This window comes from Adelges cooleyi, unplaced genomic scaffold (assembly GCF_023614345.1).
Source record: "Adelges cooleyi isolate 19-005CV unplaced genomic scaffold, UGA_ACOO_1.1 ACOO_flye_CR_arks_rails_tigmint_CR_PRNA_248, whole genome shotgun sequence".
NCBI lineage: Eukaryota > Metazoa > Arthropoda > Insecta > Hemiptera > Adelgidae > Adelges > Adelges cooleyi.
Window position 1 is genome coordinate 132798 of NW_026095913.1, and position 20305 is coordinate 153102.

The following is a 20305-nucleotide window of genomic DNA, read 5'->3' on the forward strand; positions in this document are numbered from 1 at the left end:
TGCTAACTCGTGGTTACAAACAAAGAGTCCGTTGATGCGCAATCAAAATTTTAAAACTAGTAAAAAAAAAAAATCCAAAAAGACAAAGGTGATTTTGAACTAAACAAAATCAGAAATTTTATCCGAGACCGAGAGAAGCGTTATGTAATATTAAAAATTATTTCATGTTAGACGTAAAGTTAAAATGCCAGCAACAAAAATAGATATTTCTAAAAGTAGTTTTTCGTAGTTTTTAAATGTTTTAAAGGTATAAAATGTAAATATAAAAACTTAATCAAGTGTTCTATTACACAAAAACTTTTTATAGGATGTTATAAAAAATTTTAAAGTCGTTAAATCTGATGCAAATTGAATGAAAAATGTATTGCTAAACTTGTATTTTGGTTGTTACCGCCAGTTTCGTGTTACTTTTGATATCAATTACGATAGTTCAATACATTTTGCTACAGAACCAGCTATTTTAAATTACAAAATATATTCTCTCAAACTAATATGTATTTGAAAAAATATACTTTACTATAAAATATTCATGAATTACAAATTTGTATAATTCATATTTATTCAAGAACCGTAGGAAAAAATAGACTAAAAAACAACTGACTTTTATTTAGATCCGTGAAAAAAAAAAAGAAACAAACTGATTTTTTGCTGAATTTAATACTTGTTTATCGTAGGTAGAGAGGCTCAATCTCTAATATCCAACAAAACTAATCTGCAGGTTGCACTCATTTTTCTGTCTTTTTATTTTAAAAATCTTGAGAGGGGTCAACACACAATGTGGACTTTACCCTCTCCCCGGTCCATAAAATCGTCACAGCAATGACCAGACACTTAGTGTACAGTATATTCTGTGTATAATCAAAATTCAAACAAGCCGTTCTGTGAGGCTTTTAAACGAAAAAGACGAGCAACAAAATGATCTTAATTAACCTAATATTATAATGAAATGTTCTATTTATTTCCGTAGCATTTCGTCTAAAACTTCTACGTTAAGAAAAGAGGTCTACTTAACAAATGCATTATATGCGGGGGGCGGTAAAACACAATGATCAGTCCCAGTAAATTCGCCACAATGACTATTTTTGTATTTGTTTAACATTACACCACTATTGCACTTGCCTCGTTAAGTTGCAGTCCCCTTTCCGCCTCACCCTTACCAAAATAGAACATCTCTCGGACAATATTAATGATGCCCAATGAGTATACCGACTTTTGAGAGATTTCACTGCATTCATATGATGTTCATATATCGAAATTATGTCTGTGAATATACCAACAATCAACGCGTTGGGATGGGGAGGGGCGACCGTTTTAAATTGATCTTTTTCTTGTATTTTGTTTTCAATTTAAATAATGTCAGGTATTACGGAAAATACAAAGAATACACAAATGGTTTGTCACTGTGCTGTAATTTATTCGTCTACTATACTCCTGTGTACGATGGTACGAGAATCAAAACCAGTTTCTCTTTTCAGTTTTTACTTAATGCACAACGACGGGCAGAGAGAGGGGGCAACCCAAGTCGTCGTCATAGGGTACGGACATTCGGGTTGTGTCTCCTTGTGACTAATAAAACGAGTAGGTACGTTTTCATATTTTTAATAGCTCACGCAACAAAACAGTGCAGCCAAATGCATATTATTATTATTATTAGTAATATTTCAACAATAAATTGCATTCAGTTTTGCTGCGACGACCGGGCACAATACAACGTATTATAATAATATACTATAATATTATTTTATAACAACCGAGTTTGTAATACACACTAATCCTGAACAGGTATCCGAAGCAACCTCTTTGTTGTTCTTGAGCGAGCACGTTTGCCGATAACCAACGGAATAAAGCGAAATTACACGGTTTCGACGACGAAAAAAAAAACATAACGATATAATATTAAATAAACACCCCCCCCCCCCCCACACACACACACACCAGACGTTATCTCTACCGTCACGATAAACCTTTGCCTATAGTGTAAGATTATAATACAAACGGGTACATTTGTCTGCAAATTACACAGACGAAAAAGTTTATTTTTAATTCTGCCTCCCTTTCGATTTCGGCGAGTGATGCATTTTACCCGAGAGCACCTGTTTATTATTTTTTTTTTATTGTCATTGACCGTCGTCATAGTATATTATTATTTTATCCCGCAGCGGTTGTGGACCCGAAATAGCTTAAATAGCCGTATCCATACATACACACAGAGTCAAGGCTTCGCGCGGCACATGAACTTGACCAAAGGTCACGCAGCCGCCACCGACAACAGGTGCGTGTATTAACATCTCTATTGTCGATTGCCAATCAAAAAACCAACAACCCCGTTCGAAACACACGACACTTGGATGGGTATTTCGAAAAAAGGGTCTCAGCCCTTAGATGAGGATTTAACGAGCCGTCCGACGAGGCATTCGGTCGTGGGTGTCCCCCCCGGTGAAGTCGGGTTGCGAAAAACGGCCGTACCGCAGCTGCTGCTGGTAAAAAGTCAACGGCGACGGTGTTATTGTATCGATTGATAACACACACACACACACACGACACGGAGAGAAAGTGACCGACAAGCGGTGTCGGTGATAATAACTATAATATACATTATTACAGCCCTGGCCGTGATCCTACGAAAACACGTCCCGGTCTTCCGGGCACCCCGACCTATCCACCAGCATTGTTTTCGTACACTGCCCCCGTGGGGGGGGGGGGGCAGGGATTTTGTGTTTACATAAAGCATATTGTTTTCGTTTTTACCTGCAGAATCGTCCGAAAACGGCGCTGCCATTTGTTCCAGGTCCACGTCGTCGTCGTCCCGTCGGACCGACGGACCCGCGGCCGCCGCCGACGTTTCGCCGTTGCCGTCGCCTTCCATTTTAAACGCTATCACCACTACCCGTTCGGTCTGTTGTTGTTGTTGTGGCTGTTGTGGCTGTGGCGGTTGCTGCTGCTGCTGCTGCTGTTGGTCATCGTTACCGCCGTTTTCATCGCCGGCCATGATGGCCGCCGTGTACTCGGTCAATTGTGCCGTCATTTTTCCACGGCATTTCCCGAAATCCGCAACGACGACGACGACGATGTAGGTCGGTAGGCCATCACTTGCACTTGTTATTATTTTTTTTCACGGCAACGCGCGCACGTCGTCGTCGGACAATCACGTAAACACGCGCACACGCGCACGCACACGGCACGCAGGACGGGCAACCGTACGGGCGACGTCGAAAATGTCCACAGCCGCGATGTCGCGCGTGTGTCAACTTGCTGTCACGACGGATCTCGATGGGTTTCTTTTCAAAAAGAAAAAATATTTTAGCTCTTTTCCGGGCGGCAGTTCGTCGTTTCCCGGACCATACGGGCGATAACACGACGGCGCCAAGGATATTGTTTTGGACGCGCGAGGGGGGAAGACGGACAACAAAAAAAAAAGTGAAAACGAATATAATTTGGGGAAAAAAAAAACACGCACACGCGCGCGCACACAACACACAATAAAAACATCGTAGGTCCGTCGTAGCTCGCGTGTGCTACAGTGTGACCGCGTGCGCGGTATCGTGCGAAAAGTAGGTCACCCGGTATTTTTTTTTTATATTTTAAAATCTGTTTCGCACCGCCGGTACGAGGACTTGCCAGTCGTTTCAGACTTTTTACACGGTAGCCAGAACCCGCGAACGGCAAAACACATTCGCAAAGGGCGAAAACAACGACGCGGTCGTCGCCTTTTCCCGCCCGAACGACGACACCTGTCGCGTGCGACAACAAGTCGGTTGGCGACACTGTGACGACAAAACGTCACCTGATAAATCGTTATCACGTCCTGAACGGTTGGTTCTCGGAAAGTGTATGTGTATCAAAGAAAGACCCAAAACCTGCACACCCGACCCGATGTTATGTTATTATCACACATCGCAAGATATTGGCTTCTTGAAAAATATTGTACGATTTTCGGTCATGATCTACCACTGTAGTCGAATAATCCGTTAAAATCCGTACAACTCGTTATGGCGGTCACCACTACATTGCAGGTAACGGAATCTGTCTTCAACCACTTTGTCCTTGTACTGATTTTCTTCTATTCTTGATGATTAAGCGAATTTCGTTGGACATTTACGTATGTCGAACGAGATGGTTTTGATACAGTGTTGCAAATAATCGGAGGTACAGTTTTTGTCTTAGCGCGATGGAGGCGTTTAGAAGTAGAGGTAGCCAAATCAATAGCTGGGTTGGTGTTATCGTTTATCAAAAAAGACATAGAGATGTATGAGTTGAATAAATAAACATTTGACGTTTGTAGAGAGAAAATTTGGATGGCCGACCCAATTTGTGTGCGATAAGTTCAAGAAAAGAGTAGATCAATCTTGTTGACCGCTGAACATCAAGTAATTGTAACGTGTGACAGTTTGGTTGTGTTAGAATAGAAACACACTGTTTTGCGAGAGTTATAAATTAAGGTAGATGATTAAAAAAATATGATATTTAAATTTTGTAGTTTGAGGAAAAGGCGTGTGATCAAGAGTTCCTCCTCGTTGGTTCTGTATATAAAAAAAAAATATATTAGTTAATTCAATTTTAAAAAAGTATATCTTTTGTCAACCTTTGCCATTTCTATTTTGTCAACATTAAAGGTACGAGTTGAAAATGGAGCTATGAAGATGAAGGTTTACTTCTTGTTTCGTAAAATCAGTAGTTGACCTTGAATTTTAGTAGTAAAAAGTACCTAATGATGGAATTGTTTAAAAAATTGTAATATTGAAGTAACAATGAGTATCATTTAATTTAAACATTTTAGTTGTTAAAATTTAAAGCAAAATCTTACTAAAAAGTAAAAACTGCTATTATGTGTTAACGTTTTTGTACTTGATGCTGGCAGTACTAGCCAACAGTGTGGTCTTTTTGGACTTATTAAGGCTTGTCCTCCTTAGCGATCCGCTAAATTACGCTATTAGGGTGAACCAATTTTGTATATGTTGCAGCAATATATTGCTATGATAAGATCGGTGTTAAATTCGCTTGCGTAGATAAACATTTAGATAATCATTATGCGTTAATAGTTATTCTTGTTTTGTTTTTTAGAAAGCCATAGATTTGGTAACTAAGGCGACCGAAGAGGACCGTAACAAAAATTACGAAGAGGCTTTAAAATTATACGAAAGCGGAATAGAGTATTTTTTACACACTTTAAAATGTAAAAATTAAAAATTACACACATGTATACTGGCCTCCTAAACAAAAATGCCGTAACTCGAAAAAAAAATTTTTTTTTTTAAAAACGATTAAATCAAGTAACAAACTATTTTACTTTGTTTAATCATCGGGTTTTTACAAAAAAAAAATGTGTTTTCCAATTACGGCATTTTTGCTTAGGAGATCAGTATAGTATCCATTAACCTAACCGACTTATTTTATTAATGTTTTAATAATCAGACGAAACCCAAGGAGACAAAGCTAAAGATAGCATACGCAGTCGTTGTACACAATACTTGGAAAGAGCGGAGAAATTAAAAGAATATTTAAAGAACGGAAAGAACAAAAAGAAACCCGTAAAAGCTGGAGAATCAAATTCTAAGTAACTAACAAACACATATTCAAAATGGTTTAACATTAAGACTTAATTTGATTATTTTTTTTAAAGAAACGATGACAAGAAAGAGGATAGCGATGAAGACGGCGATGATCCTGAAAAGAAGAAGCTGCAAAACAAATTAGAAGGCGCTATTGTTGTCGAAAAACCGTGTGTCAAATGGTCAGACATTGCCGGTTTAGAAGGAGCAAAAGAAGCTCTTAAGGAAGCTGTTATCCTTCCTATTAAATTCCCCCACCTTTTCACAGGCAAAAGAATTCCCTGGAAAGGAATACTATTGTTTGGGGTGAGTAGTTTTTGTTTAAACTTAGTAAAACCATCATGTCGGGCTTAAAAAAAAAATACTTTTCGTTAATTGTGTAGCCACCGGGAACTGGTAAATCGTATTTGGCCAAAGCAGTAGCGACTGAAGCCAATAATTCTACATTCTTCTCTGTCTCGTCATCAGATCTCGTATCAAAATGGTTGGGCGAGTCTGAAAAACTTGTCAGAAATCTTTTCGAGTTAGCGAGGCAACACAAGCCCAGCATTATTTTCATTGATGAAGTAGATTCCCTTTGTTCCTCACGCTCGGACAACGAATCTGAATCAGCTCGGCGCATCAAGACCGAATTTCTGGTCCAAATGCAAGGTACGTTTTTTTTTGTATTAACCCTTAAGCAGGTGTGTAGAGTCTGAATGTAGTCCAGTCACATTTTGTCATACTGTGATTTAGGTAAGAAATGTTGTATGCCAGTCACACGCCTGCTTATGGGTTAACTGTAAATAGATCATTTTTTACTCTACGAGAGATAAGAGCTACTATCCTGGAGAAGTGGATATGGTGCGGTGGTTTTCCGTTGCCTTTCGCGCCAGTCCAGGTGGCCATTTCTCTCTCTAGACGGTTGCCCGCCTAGCTAGAGAAACGGACAGCGACCGAGATAGATAGTGTGTAGAAACACTGCTGCCGTAACCCTCTCAGCCACAACATCGATAATATCGGATATCATTGTTCTATTTCAGGGGTCGGTACTGACAATGAGGGTATTCTCGTTTTGGGTGCCACAAACATTCCTTGGGTCCTTGACGCGGCCATACGCAGACGTTTCGAAAAGCGTATTTATATTCCCTTGCCGGAAGAACATGCTAGATTGGAGATGCTGAAACAAAATCTAGGAAACACTTATCACACGTTAACTGAAAAGGATCTAAAAGAGTTAGCAGCAAAAACCGAAGGGTATTTGCAGTCATCATATACATAAACAGTCGTATTCATATTTGTAATCGGCTAATCGTCGTCGTGTTTTTTTAGATATTCGGGAGCAGACATTAGTATAGTTGTGAGGGATGCTCTAATGCAACCTGTACGTAAAGTGCAAACGGCCACACATTTCAAAAAAGTTACTGGCCCTAGTCGAGCGGATCCTAATGTAATCGTCAATGACTTGTTAACGCCGTGTTCTCCAGGATCTCCCGGCGCTATCGAAATGTCGTTCATGGACGTTCCTAGTGACAAACTTCTTGAACCAGCGGTGTCCACGGTATGTCGTTAAATCTGGTTAAAATTGTACAAAATTATAACTAACGAGATGTTTGTTTCCAGAGTGATATGTCAAGATCACTAGCGACGTCTAAGCCAACTGTGAACGACGATGACATGAAAAAGCTAGACAAATTCACTTTAGATTTCGGCCAAGAAGGATAATTATTGTTTTTTTTTTTTTCAAATAACTATAAATTACATATTTTTGTCAGGTCAGTTAATTTTGTTTTTCAACAAAATTTTAATTAAATAATTTATACTCTCTGAAACGTCATTTGCGCTCGGATCGAGTAAAACTAAAAATAATCAAACGACAGCCAATAAACAGTTTGTAATTGTTTTAATGGAGAATGTTTAACTGTCATTATTTAATTTGTATGTTTTATTCTCTAGGTAAATTCCCAGAGTTATAAGGAATTAAAGTGAAGTTTACGTAAAAAAATGTGAAGCCCGAATGAACAGCCTATTTGTAATTTAAAAGGTAATATTATCAAAATAGTATCCATGTGTTTAATATAATTATATATATATATAAAAAAACTTTTTACATGAAATTGTTTATAATTATATAAAAATTAAAAAATATTTTTTAAACGCATATTATTATTCTTATACAGCTTAGATATTAGTATTAATAAATAATCGTACATTGTATTATTTACTATTTAATATTGTTTGATATTTATAAGAATCTTGATTTATTTTGCTAAAATGTTGCTGATAAACCATAATATTAATTTTATCTTACTCTATAAAGCCGATATAATAGCACATGTTAGAAAAATTCAAATTTATTTTTATAATATAATATATCCTATTATTAATAACTATAGTTATTATTTTAATATTAATGAAAAAGTTGTCTCAACATAAATATTTTATGAAAATTAAATTTAAAAGCACCATACATATATATATAAAAAAAAGAGTAAATCGTTACAAATCAACAAATATTTTTAATTTTGATATATACCAGTAAATTATACTTGTAACTTAGACTTCAAATATCTTAAAATAATGTCCTATGAAAATGCAGATAATTGTTGTCTTATGCTTAGTTTTAAAAATGTATTGTACTTGCAAGTTTTTGAAAACCACTTAAATTTTGTAAAAAAAAAAATCGTTCAAATGAAAATTAACAAACCCAAAATTTGTTACAGCTCTGAATTTTTACAATTCAATATTTCTGGTATGTTTTTATCAAATTTAAACAATGTTTTTTTTTTTTTTGAAAAAAAAATTCTGATAATGCACAATAGAATAATTTTTTTACAAATTATGAAAAATACTTTGACAGTGTTTTAATTAAAAGAACGATTATTTAATTTGTTCAAAATGAATTGTTGCTAAGTGTGTCACATACGAGTGTGTATGTACTCGTACATACAAGGCTAGTTGAGCGACAGCCATGGCTTAAACAAAAACTTGTTAACAATTAACAATCTTGTTCAGCCATTAGCAGTAATAACATGGACACTACCGTCACCAAGACCGATGGTTCCAAAAAATGTCGTTTATATATATATACTTTACTAGACAGTCACGATGTTTTTATCCTGAATTTTTCGTTACAGTTTAAATCTTATTTTTTGGCAAATAAAACTTTACAAAATATTAAACACAAACATTTTTCCTTATGGTTTTTTTTATTAAAGGAACTATTATTCAACCACACGATGGTATTTTTTAGTATACAATAATTTAACTTAAGTATCTTATGCCAAAATTTGATTAACTACATCGATATAAAGACAGATAACTTTTGCAATCGCAATACTTAATATATTTCAATAATTCGAAAAACATAAATATATATATATTTATATTGATAATAAAACACCCGTATTCGATTGCATGAAAAGTTTATATTTTTCAGACTAGTTTATGATTAAAATTAAATGACTAATTTGTATTTAGAAAAAAAATATACTCATTCATAGGCTCCTCGTAAAAATCAGTTGTGTATACTTACATATTATAAGGTCTTAACGATACTTGTGAACTGAAAACAGGTATTGTCGATTTCGTCTAATGTTTAATGACGACATTATAAAACTAATATCGATCATTAAAAGAGCGCAAAAAAAATTAGAACGATACATAAAGATTCAATTGTTATTTACATGGTATTGATGAGTATTTTTTTTTTTTTTTGTAATTGACAAAATCAGTTTATAAAAAGTGCTGTCCTACGGTTGAGGATGCCTTAAATAATCTATATTAAAATAGACAATGGTAATTGTTATGTCATCTCTAAACGACCTAACAATATTTTTTGGCAAATTCAGGAGTTGCGATAGTTTCGCGTGCTCCACTCCATATTCAGTACCTCCTAACGCGTTACGTATGAGATGCGTGCAAGCATTTGCATCGGCTGGTTTTTTTTTTAAACTTTCCTTTCGTTGCAAAAGCAAATTGTTAATGTCGTTTAATTTCATATTCGTTCTTGGTAACTTCAAGGGGGTCAAGGTAACTTTTCCACTCATGTGTTCACCGACCAATCGAACGACCTATGTTTGAAACAAAAACAGATTGTAAAGGTTTTATGGTAAAAATTTTAATAAATTGGCAACTACGATGAGAGTTACTTGTAACGGTGTCATAAAATCCCAAAGGCCGTCCGTCGCTATAACTAGAAATCTGTCTCTTGGTTGTAAATTGTGATAAGCTACTTGAGGTTTTGCTGTAAGATAAGGCGGCGTATAGTAGAATGGCGGAATTGCATTTTCTCCAAATTTAGGAACAATATGTTCGGTCAACATTTCTCTTGACCACTTGTATCTGAGAAAAATGTAACAAAAATTCTTCAGTTAATACTTTCATAAAAATAGATAAAGTTAAGTTAATTTTAACTTTGCTTGTTGTTTTTATGATTTTTTATAACCCAAAAACGGATTAAAATGCACAAAAAATACTTAACATGTTTTATGAAAAATATAAAATGGCCAAAAAAGAAAAATATGTTTAATAGATGTACATTTTAATTTTCCCTAATAAAATAGATTAAATATAAATGCAAAATAATTAAGTAGGCAAGAAATGCATGAAAAAAATTATTAATTTAAATACGTGCTTTAAAATGCATTTTGGTTTCAAATTCATGACAAGTTATAACTACTCCATTTTTAAGTATCACGATTAACACAATTCATTCTTGTGTGTAAAACTATTGAATTATTAAATAAGAACACGAAAAAAAAAAAATATATATATATATATACATTTATATATAAACATTTAAATACAGCTTTTTTTTTTTAATAAATTTAAAATGAAAACCTTAGATCTCCAAAAGCTCTTAAAGGTGCAAGTTGGGCGAGAAGCCGTTCATTTTTTATCACTGTATCCTTTTCGTTGGATGGATGTTCCGAGAGTATCCTGTTAAGTTCATTTAAGTTATCAGTGTTATGTTCCTCGACCAATACCTAATTTTAAAGACAATTAATTTTTATTATTACATAATTGTCGATTACAAAATTAAATTTCTGTTCAACATTTACTTTGGCTACCCATGTATCGTCGTCTGTGTGCACACCGATAACAGCTAAACAGTCTCCAGCCGATGCAATATGTAAATGTGGACCATCGATATGAGCGACACATGCAACTGCTCCAGACAACCCTACGTTTAATGTTAGATTGTTAATGTTCTCACTGTCCGTTTTTAATGTTGTCTCGGTCAATATGTCAGCGTCTAGTTGCAGAAAAGCTTTTTCCAAAGCATCTGCCATTTTAAACTGGTGTTCTTGCCGCTCGTTGATTAGCTTCAGCACGTACGCCTTAAGACTTTTAGTGTATACATTTTTAAGTTCGGCAACCAAGTCGTACGTTTCGTTTTGCATTTCAACCAATTGGTTACCAGATTCCATGTATTCGATAAGCAATGGCTTTGGTAAAAGACTAACACATATATATTCATACAGCCGTTTTGCTATCACGTGTGAACAACTCGGACCACCATGGCCGTCAAACACGCCAAATAACATTCCTAATTATTAAAAATAATAAATATATGAGCTAAATGATCACATATGGTAGTACCTTACTTAATATTTAAAATACTAAAAGAATTGAAGTGATGTTGACGTAAGTCATAATACAAATCAACAATGGATGGTGCAATTAACCTACATCGACATAATCTTATTGCCAGATAGACAAGACAAAATAGCATAATTGATGAACCAAAATAATAATAATATAAACAAGCAATTAGGATCTGAATGTTCAAGAACTTAGTGAAAACATAAAAATGTTACTAAAAATGATTATACTGCACAATTCGTCATTTTTTATTTAATTTAAAATTAAAAAATAAATTAAGTTCAGAAATTATTTAAATAAAAGTGAAATGATTGATTTTATTCAAAACTTAGTTACTAATGAAATATATTGTAACAACTAACATAATAATACCATATTAACTAACATCGAATAATGATTCAAATAATATATTATAAAATGAAAATTTTAAAAAAATTTCCCAGTTTGTAAAAGGAAATTGTAAGAATAAAACACTCTAGAAACTACAAAATTCAATCTTTGCGCATAAATGAAGATCAAACGTCTATTATACAAAAAAGTTAAAAAGCTCTAAACCGTATGATAATGAGAGTTATCGTCGGAGAATATATTGTGTGATGAAAGAATAAATAACTAATTCACGTAAATCTTAATACATTTAAAACATACCAACCCGATGTCAGTAAACATTTTGCTTCGGCACGAGTATCTTCGATTGGGACGTTAGACCCCAACTGATTTGTTTCATACGCTTTTATAGAACCATAACTTGGTTCAAATTCGTAAGTAAGCTCTTTAGAGCTGAGAATGGCGGTTACCTATTGATGAAATATTTAGCATTAGCAAACAGATTAAATCTAAAAATAGGCAACGTACCTCTTGTGGAGTTATTTTCTTGGCTACAGTAGACGTATGAATACACTTTGAATATATTGACGGTTTATACAAATGTTTAAAACCATACGAGCATAAGTTTAAACAATACAAATTAAACGACATACTGAATGTAATATTTTTGAAATTTAAAAAAAAATTATTAGTATTTTGATAACAATATTGTATCGGTAGAAATGGTAACCGATACTGTATGTATATCACGTTAACATAACCACGGTTTATTACTCTCACTCAAATAATATGACCGCGTCCGGTTTGATTGCTTCGCTTTGCTGATAAGCATTGGTATAAACTATAAAATTGATAACTGAAGCGGCGATCGCGTCGGCGTCAGACGTGAAGTATTATTATTTATTAGTTAGTATTTATGTTTTATTCTGACGAAAGCAATTAATGTATAATAAAATCGGCTCCTGGTAAGGTTAACAAACAGTAATTCTTATTTATAACTTAAATATATATAATTACTGGTATTTAGAAAAATACCTCTTTTCTTATTAATAACTAAAATTATGGTTCACGTTTCCAAGGGAACATTGATTACATGGTGAGTATAATATTTATTGTACATTATAAACTTTGCGTTCACTTAATGTTTATTCCAAATAATCTAGATCCGAAGGTATTCCGAATTGTTTGTCCATAGTACTGTCCTCGATAAAAAACTTTTTACGGCACCAAGATTTTACAGAATAAATATTATCCGTCCAACGATTACCTGCCTCTTTGGCGACCTTAGATATACATCATAAAGAACCCAATTGATTACTAAATAGTTTCTAATTATTATTTTGTGATAACTTACGCCAATGTTATTTTTCATTCTTTCAATTTCAGCAGGATCGGAATCTTTGAACTTTTTTATTTCTAATTCTAAGCTTAACTTTTCGTCTTGAAGAGCTTTCAACTTGTCCAATAAAACTTTTCTAGAATCTGAATCTTCTTTTCCAACCTTTTCTTTATTTATTATTTCCAAATTTCTATTTAATTTCTTTTGGTATTCTTCCAATTTTACTTTAGCATTGTTTAGTGTAGTCATTTTGGCAGATTTTGCCTTGCTACAGAAAAAAAAAAAAAAATGTATTATTAATTATGTGTATAAGAATGATGTTAAAAGGATGTTGTAACGATGGCTTTTGCCTGACATATTATTAGCAATAATAATAATATGAATGGCTGGTTGCTATCGTTACTTCCAAACCAAACCTATGAAGTCTAACATAGAGGAAAGAGAGTGATATGTCTCGCACCGGTGACAGCATTCGCATCCACCCACATACTAATTAGTTACATCTTGCCATCTACGCGCTACTATCTTGTTTAATAATTACCTAATTATTCGGCACCTTTTTATATTTTTTGTGCGTGTCACTCCGCCTGCTTTATCTCCGGATTATCACTGACCAGGTAACAGGTGTAAAACCTTTATAAATATATTTATACATATCTTTTTTTTAGTCATTTTAATAATTTAATCGATAACTTAATTCTTACTCGGCGTTCAGCCTTTTTAATAAATAATATTGTACGTTGCAATTTGAGAGTTTTATTCACTTAAAGGTACGACTGGCTCTTTTGCTCTTCGGGCTGTTGTATAAATTTATAAAGAGTCTCTAGGGATATTTTAGGGTAGATACGAGGTAGCTTCCTGTGCCGGTTAGGTCCCTTAATTTAGCTCTAGAAGGCTGACATTTGTGGGTGTGATCCACTTACCACACTGCACCATAACAACGTTATACACTCAATTTTCCAGCATTAAAACATATCAACTCAGAATGCATTTTGCTCGCTTCGTGATGACTATAGAACAAAAATACTTATTACAAAACAAAAGATGACAATATTTTGCAGACAGTCATATCTTTTTTTAAAAAACCTAATATTTAACATTTAAATCACATTTTTCTACTTTTTAAAATTAGCTATAACTTTTTCAAGTTATTTTTTTCAAAATCGGATATCATGTTGTCTCCAAAATGTTGTTATCATTCTGTTTCGTCATAGGTGTTTTTACTCTAAAACCACTATGGACCGAGTAAAACACATTCTGCGTAGCTATACTAAGATGAAAAAGAGTGTAAAATCACCGTCAAGGATATTGTGATAGTCCTAAAAATAAATTAACTACAAGTAAAAAGTCCTGATTACTGAACTAATATAATAACACATCATAGTTCAACCTTTAAATTATTGTTTTGCAAAAAATTGTCTATGTCTAACTCCTTAATAAATAGGGGGTACCACATCCTATTAAGAATAAAACGGTTAAAATTCAAATCATATAATTAATTCAATTTTGAAATGATGTTCAAGAAAAAATAATGTAAATTATATATTCATCAGTTCAGACATAATTTATTTGAGTAAATCATTTGTGTATGTAGTTTGAGTTTGATAAATTAATTTGTTATATTGTTTGTTAGGTTTGTGCGCATAATTCATTTTGAATAGTTTGATTAGGTGAAAAATAGTTCAATTTAGTTCTAAATTTTTTATTCAGATTGTCATAAAAGTATATGGGTTCAATTTTACCTTGGAAAAGCCCAGAAATAAACTGAACTGCCTATTTTGTCTGTGTCGACCAGGCCGTCATCGACTAAATTTTGAACTACTTCTTTTACAGACTGCAATACTATTTGCTTCTCTTTAGGAGCAATTTTTTCCAAATCCTAAACAAAGATATACATTAAACAAAATCGAAAATAATTTTGAAAACATTTAGCAGTTAATATATTCTACTTTAAGTTGAAAAAAATCTTTTTTCTCATGAAATAACTGCAGCATCCTTGTTCGTTTCTCCTCTGCGCTTACTGTTTTTCTCTTAGACATTGTTATATAAATGTCAAAACTGAAACAAATAATTAATTAAACTTATTTTTACCAATTTGGTTTTCAGTGACCAGTCTATGAAACAATTTTTGTTGCAATTGGACCAAACTAACGCTCTTGGAAAAAAATTTATATTACAAGAATTGGACGAAGAGCATTTATTTGTATCATCTGATGTATTAGAAACGTTGGAAGATCGCGTCGATGAACTCATGGATCAATTAACTTTTACACAAAACTAAATTCAATTCTTAGTTTTACACTATTTTTACAATATTATATAAAATGACTACGAAGATTAGTGTAGGGAGGGAATCGGGGAGAATAAAAGATGCAGACAAAAAAAAAGTTCTCGATGTGGCAGCCAGAAACCGACGAGCTCGCAAAGCACTGGAGAGCTTGGAAATGGATAACTATCAACAGGATCCACATGCTGACATTGTTCTGAATAAAAAAGCCCCAAAATTTTTAGATACCATTGAATCAAAAGGAAGACGCAAAAAGGAAAAAAGTGCAGAGTATTATAAACAAAAGTAATTATTAAGTTTAAACAAATAATTGTGTATACTTAAATAGAATATATTTGGCATCTAAGCAAAGCTATGAAGTACATAGTATTTTTTTGTACAATAAATACCACCACTACAATCTAAAACTATTCTTCTTAATAAATAGTTTAATATTTTGATTAACAATCGGGGCCCAAAACAAATGATTTAGAAAATATCCTAGAAATATCAAACATTTAATTTTATGTGAAAAAAAAATAACTAAAATCGCCTTTCTAAAGTAATTTTTATAAAATATAAATACTAATCGTATGTTATTAAAATATAATTTTGTTAATTACACTGAGTCCACAAAAACCGCAGTACTTATAAAGATTTTTGATTTATATGTAAATAAAAGCTATTGTTATTATTATTGTCAGTTCATAGAGTTTATACATTTTTTTTAGATTCCGAAGAACATTTACGCAATTGGTGGAAGACGATCAATTTAACAATCCAGATCCACCAAATTATGTTTCTATCGAAGCACCGCCTTCCTATTTACCCCGTCGGATATTTTGTGCTGTATGTGGATTTCCTAGTTCATATACCTGTACTACTTGCGGTGCAAAATATTGCTCTTTATCATGTTTAGGTACACACCAGTCTACACGTTGTCTTAAATGGACTGCCTAATATTATAAAAAAATTTAACATTTCTTCTATATTTTCACATTTTTACATTTTACATCATACTCAAGTCAAATAAACTGTATTATAAAACTAAATCTTATTGTGCAAAATAAAAAATTGCAATATTAATATAATTTACGTGTAACATTTTCAATAAAATACAAAACGAATTGAGGTCTATTGATTGTTTATTTAATGCCAATCTTAGTTTTATAAATCATAATAAATATTGATATAACTTCTTTCTGATATTATACATTGACAATTAAATAATTTAAGTGTTACAAGAAACAAATTGTATCATAAATGTAATTCAGGGGCGTATTTAGATATTTTGGGGAGGGGGCTGAGGCACTAACTCCTAATAAAATCTTGACAATATTAAACATCTACAATTCACATCATATAGGCCCATAGGCAGACTAAAAAAATTTCAAGGGGGGCTAGAGCCTCCTCAGTCACCTCCTAAAAATACGCCCTTGGTATAATTGTATTTTCCTTTATTAAACATTATTTAACATTGAAAGAGATAAGTACAAGAAAACGTTTAGTAAAAAAATTGTTTTAACAATATACTGATTATTTAATAAAGAAATAATTATTAAAATAATCATTCATTACGATAAGATTATAAATTATTGATGTTATTTAAATAATCTTGTGCTATTTTTATTTTAATGGTTGTAAGAAAAATACTATTGAGAAGACTAAAAATACAATAAATGACAAACGAGTGCTAAAATCCAAGCGCTTATTATGTTTAAGTATGGCATCGACAAATCAGGACACCAAATATGTTATTTACATAATATACAAATAAAACGTTTGTCAGAATTAGTAGTTATCAGCAAAACTATTGTTTTAGCCTAGCAAGGGAAAAATGTCTAATATTAATATGTATTACGATTCATTGGCAGACTTTATATTTTTTTTAATATAAATACTATAAAAAAATAAAACATAATATTTATTGGATTTTTTGTTTTTTACACTTTATTTTGCTTTACACGAGATGATGTCTTAACAATAACAGAACTCAACTAAAAATACATCACTTAAGTTTAAATTAAGCTTGTTGCACAGTTTGTACTAACATTTTAATGCTTTTAAATATCACATTTTCATTCATCTTATTAGTAATATCGTTAGTAGGATTTTTGATACTAGGTTCAGGTTTCTCTGGAACGACTTTGTTGTCCCCAGTGGATGGTTCTTTAGGTTTGGCTGATTCAGTATATGATTTAGAGTTTACTTTAGAGATTAGATCATCAACAAGATAATTGAGTCGCCTGATTTCTGCATTATGTTGTTCTGACATTAAATTTAAGTCCCGTAGAGTGTTATTTAGTTCTTCTAGATCTTGAAGGCGCACTTCTTCTTTCGCTTGTTCTTTACGATATTGTCTGCTATACTCTAATAGCAATAAAGCAGCAGCTACAAAGAATATGATGCCTTCGCCTAACAAATTAGATCCTAATTCAATGGCTTGTGATTCACTTAACGGAGTAACTTTTCCGGCCATTCCCAAGTTCATCACATACAACTTCATCTTAACTTCACACCAATTATAAAACTGAGCAGGCGGCATACAAACATATGTTCGAAAAACGGGCGATTGTTTAGCCCGTTCTTTAACAAAATTAGCAATGGGCTTACTGACTTGACGCAATAGTAATGCACCAAGTTTTGCAGCAGGAAATGCACCTAGTGCCACCATGTTTCAATAAAAACACTATGATATTAGTAATTATTTTTATTATCATTTAAAAACATGCCATTGAAAAACTTTTTAAAAGGTTATTAAAATATTCACAATATTATTTGACAATTCAATATTTAAAAAAAAAACATATTATCTTATAGATAAAGAAACTGTTATCTTCCATCAAGAATATGATGTTCGAAACATTAAGTAAAACCGTTAGAAACAAAACTCCATGGAAACGATGTTAGGAGCATGATATTACTTCTCGTAGTCTACAAGTTCTTATTTATTTATTATATACTTTTCTTTATGCACAAATTGTAGATGTTATTTTAATAAAAAATAAAAAAGAGCAAGACATATCATATAACTAACAAGGTACGTTCTTAGCTTATCAGCCGCAAAGTTTTGCTGATGGTCACTGGATGAAACGACAAAATTTGTTTTCTTCTCCAAGAAAAATTATTCACTTATCACGGTAATAACCAACCGGCTACCGATATTTTATGATAACAAAAACAGCTGTGACAACCAGCGCGAACTAGGACCAAAACTCGTATTTTTGTAATAAGCTAAGAACATACCTTGTTAGTTATATTATGGTTAAGAGCATAATAATCTATTTAGTAGCCAATATTTAAATTTCAATATTATATAGGGCACAGGCTATGGCAAGTGGCTAATGACAATTACAATATTTGGAAATTGGACATTATTACAATTGAATATATATACATGTTTGGTATGCTTCCAATTAATATGATTTAAGATTTTTATTTTAATAATAATTCAAAAAGTTCTTTATAGTTGTTCAAACAATAAATCATTTTATAAAGATCAATAATGCATTTCAAATATTGCCACATTCTTAAATTTCATAAACCAGTAATTTGTTTTACAAAATTTAATTAATCTTTATATTAGCACACATAGTTTCAAATATAATGAATATTATTAAATTATCAAACATTTTATTATTTTAAATGGTATAGTTTTTTACTTGACATTAAAAAAATCAAATAGCAATCAATAACGTATAAAACTTTTTCACTGGAACATATATCTAATCAAAATACTTTTAGGGCACTTAGTTTTAATTTACTGATATTATAAAAAAAAAAATCAAATCGGACAATCTATTACATACATTTAACATTTGACAAATAGGACTATTTATAACAACATTTTTTGACTGAAGTTCTCCAAAAAAAAATTATAATATGATGCCGAGTGTTCACACATTATTATCATTGCTGTTGTCAATATAATGAAATTTGTTTCGCTAAAATCTTTATTCCATTAAAAATAATTCGGCGGTGCAATTTTGAAAGCGTGTAGAATATTAATATTATTGGTAATGACTAATGATGCGACTATTTTGTATCAACTAGTGGTTGACTTACTGACTATAGTTTTTTTTTTTTAGCCAAAATAAATAAAATCGAGTTGTTTTCATTACTTTAGAATTTGAAACCAAAATTCAGTCGATAAATTGTAAATAATTTGAATAAAAACAGAAAGAAGAATAATGCGTAACTGCAATCAACAGCTATAAGATGAATAAAGACTACAACGAGGATAATATAAGATATATTTAAACAAATATGAAATAAAATAATAAATATACATGCAACAAAAACCTATTAAAGTAATACAATTAAATTTATATTATGGATAAGTAAAATAATAAATAACTCTAAAAACATGTATCTTATGTGTGTGTGTCAATATTGAAACAAATGAATCATACTACAGGTAAGATGGTTGATAATGAGAACAAAATAAATGTAAAATATAGAAGAAAGGTCATAATATAAAATGGCGGAGTTATGCTAAAAGGCATGAAGAAAACGTGGACCATATTACAAAAACAGCTATAAAATTTTTAATTAAAAAATAAATAAAATTCTTTTAACATAATTATTTGTTTATATAATATATCTATTAAATCATAAAATAATACACACCGAATCAGCCAAATCAAAATACTGATGTCTTATTATTTAAGAACACAACAATATAATTATGTATAATACTTAATAATATGAACACTAGAATATTCTGTATTTATAGTAACTGGTAATTATTAATGAAACTTGAAGTTCTTACTTGAATAATTTCAAAGTTGTATTCACCGCCAAATAATTTGTATTCAAGTTTTACTATTCGCTTGGCAAACTATTACAAACAAATAGGTATTATAGAAATTTGGAATTAAAGAATCATAATAAAATAAGAACGATGTTAACATTTCCCGCCAAAATGTATGTTAATCAGTTATGATAACATTACCGAATAATCTTAACACTTTCTGTGATAACACCTATCACACAGGCGCCGGTGTGAATCCTTCATGTACATAATATTTGAATTTGTGTTTGCTTACAGACATTACATCGAAGTACCAAATATGGTTCTAATAAGGTGGACCGTAATATTTTTAAGTATTTTTTGAATCGATAAAATGATAGTACAAATTTCCCATAAAGTATAGAACATCTATCGAATAACCAAAATATACTTATAAATTATAATTTATATGTCATTGATAATTGGTTATAACAACTATTGAATAT

General features: G+C 32.0%; 7 protein-coding genes across 8 annotated transcripts in view; 3 read left to right on the top strand and 4 right to left on the bottom strand.

Moving 5' to 3' along the window:
- LOC126837363 (nuclear hormone receptor FTZ-F1-like) overlaps nucleotides 1-3445 on the bottom strand; it is a 68958-nt gene extending 65513 nt beyond the window's left edge. Inside the window, exon 1 of the mRNA XM_050571252.1 lies at nucleotides 2749-3445. Coding sequence (XP_050427209.1) covers nucleotides 2749-3025 — 277 coding nt within the window. The 5' untranslated portion in view covers nucleotides 3026-3445. The remainder of the gene's footprint in view (nucleotides 1-2748) is intronic.
- Nucleotides 3446-3815: 370 nt separating this feature from the next.
- On the top strand, nucleotides 3816-7721 carry LOC126837364 (vacuolar protein sorting-associated protein 4). Its single transcript, XM_050571256.1, has 9 exons — nucleotides 3816-4013; nucleotides 5062-5173; nucleotides 5413-5554; nucleotides 5621-5855; nucleotides 5933-6200; nucleotides 6572-6785; nucleotides 6861-7089; nucleotides 7152-7303; nucleotides 7485-7721. Exons 1-8 carry the CDS (start codon nucleotides 3990-3992, stop codon nucleotides 7251-7253), a joined length of 1326 nt encoding a protein of 441 aa, XP_050427213.1. The 5' UTR covers nucleotides 3816-3989; the 3' UTR covers nucleotides 7254-7303; nucleotides 7485-7721.
- A 608-nt stretch (nucleotides 7722-8329) lies between these two features.
- On the bottom strand, nucleotides 8330-12169 carry LOC126837328 (pyruvate dehydrogenase [acetyl-transferring]-phosphatase 1, mitochondrial). 2 transcript variants are annotated; one of them, XM_050571191.1, is made up of 6 exons: nucleotides 11991-12169; nucleotides 11788-11932; nucleotides 10592-11079; nucleotides 10371-10516; nucleotides 9680-9872; nucleotides 8334-9601 (listed from the first exon to the last, which is right to left on the bottom strand). In XM_050571191.1, the coding sequence occupies exons 1-6, from the start codon at nucleotides 12111-12113 to the stop codon at nucleotides 9281-9283; spliced, it is 1416 nt and encodes a 471-aa protein (XP_050427148.1). In that variant the 5' UTR covers nucleotides 12114-12169; the 3' UTR covers nucleotides 8334-9280. The 2 variants fall into 2 exon arrangements, with proteins under 2 accessions (XP_050427149.1, XP_050427148.1); XM_050571192.1 differs by lacking the exon at nucleotides 11991-12169 and having other exon boundaries at nucleotides 8330-9601; nucleotides 11784-11894.
- A 155-nt stretch (nucleotides 12170-12324) lies between these two features.
- Nucleotides 12325-15212, top strand: LOC126837332 (general transcription factor IIH subunit 5). Its single transcript, XM_050571197.1, has 2 exons — nucleotides 12325-12558; nucleotides 14908-15212. Exons 1-2 carry the CDS (start codon nucleotides 12524-12526, stop codon nucleotides 15080-15082), a joined length of 210 nt encoding a protein of 69 aa, XP_050427154.1. The 5' UTR covers nucleotides 12325-12523; the 3' UTR covers nucleotides 15083-15212.
- LOC126837330 (meiotic nuclear division protein 1 homolog) lies at nucleotides 12408-19962 on the bottom strand. The gene is made up of 5 exons (XM_050571195.1): nucleotides 19839-19962; nucleotides 14751-14859; nucleotides 14544-14680; nucleotides 12817-13069; nucleotides 12408-12745 (listed from the first exon to the last, which is right to left on the bottom strand). Exons 2-5 carry the CDS (start codon nucleotides 14838-14840, stop codon nucleotides 12608-12610), a joined length of 618 nt encoding a protein of 205 aa, XP_050427152.1. The 5' UTR covers nucleotides 14841-14859; nucleotides 19839-19962; the 3' UTR covers nucleotides 12408-12607.
- On the top strand, nucleotides 15126-16507 carry LOC126837331 (zinc finger HIT domain-containing protein 1). The gene is made up of 2 exons (XM_050571196.1): nucleotides 15126-15373; nucleotides 15799-16507. The coding sequence occupies exons 1-2, from the start codon at nucleotides 15126-15128 to the stop codon at nucleotides 16025-16027; spliced, it is 477 nt and encodes a 158-aa protein (XP_050427153.1). The 3' UTR covers nucleotides 16028-16507.
- On the bottom strand, nucleotides 16195-17894 carry LOC126837329 (putative OPA3-like protein CG13603). The gene has a single exon (XM_050571193.1). It carries the CDS (start codon nucleotides 17739-17741, stop codon nucleotides 17091-17093), a length of 651 nt encoding a protein of 216 aa, XP_050427150.1. The 5' UTR covers nucleotides 17742-17894; the 3' UTR covers nucleotides 16195-17090.
- Nucleotides 19963-20305: the final 343 nt, after the last annotated feature.

Coding starts and splice junctions, on each gene's coding strand:
- LOC126837328 (XM_050571191.1), bottom strand. CDS start 12,113: ATGTCGTTTAATTTGTATTGTTTAAACTTATGCTCGTATGGTTTTAAA. Junction 11,080..11,787: donor AAAATGTTTACTGACATCGG/GTTGGTATGTTT, acceptor TTTAATAATTAG/GAATGTTATTTGGCGTGTTT. Junction 10,517..10,591: donor ACGATACATGGGTAGCCAAA/GTAAATGTTGAA, acceptor CTTTAAAATTAG/GTATTGGTCGAGGAACATAA.
- LOC126837364 (XM_050571256.1), top strand. CDS start 3,990: ATGGCGGTCACCACTACATTGCAG. Junction 4,014..5,061: donor CGGTCACCACTACATTGCAG/GTAACGGAATCT, acceptor TTTGTTTTTTAG/AAAGCCATAGATTTGGTAAC. Junction 6,786..6,860: donor TTAGCAGCAAAAACCGAAGG/GTATTTGCAGTC, acceptor GTGTTTTTTTAG/ATATTCGGGAGCAGACATTA.
- LOC126837331 (XM_050571196.1), top strand. CDS start 15,126: ATGACTACGAAGATTAGTGTAGGGAGGGAATCGGGGAGAATAAAAGAT. Junction 15,374..15,798: donor GCAGAGTATTATAAACAAAA/GTAATTATTAAG, acceptor CATTTTTTTTAG/ATTCCGAAGAACATTTACGC.
- LOC126837332 (XM_050571197.1), top strand. CDS start 12,524: ATGGTTCACGTTTCCAAGGGAACATTGATTACATG. Junction 12,559..14,907: donor AAGGGAACATTGATTACATG/GTGAGTATAATA, acceptor TTTGGTTTTCAG/TGACCAGTCTATGAAACAAT.
- LOC126837330 (XM_050571195.1), bottom strand. CDS start 14,840: ATGTCTAAGAGAAAAACAGTAAGCGCAGAGGAGAAACGAACAAGGATG. Junction 14,681..14,750: donor AAGATTTTTTTCAACTTAAA/GTAGAATATATT, acceptor ATCTTTGTTTAG/GATTTGGAAAAAATTGCTCC. Junction 13,070..14,543: donor TATTTCTGGGCTTTTCCAAG/GTAAAATTGAAC, acceptor TTTTTTCTGTAG/CAAGGCAAAATCTGCCAAAA.
- LOC126837329 (XM_050571193.1), bottom strand. CDS start 17,741: ATGGTGGCACTAGGTGCATTTCCTGCTGCAAAACTTGGTGCATTACTA.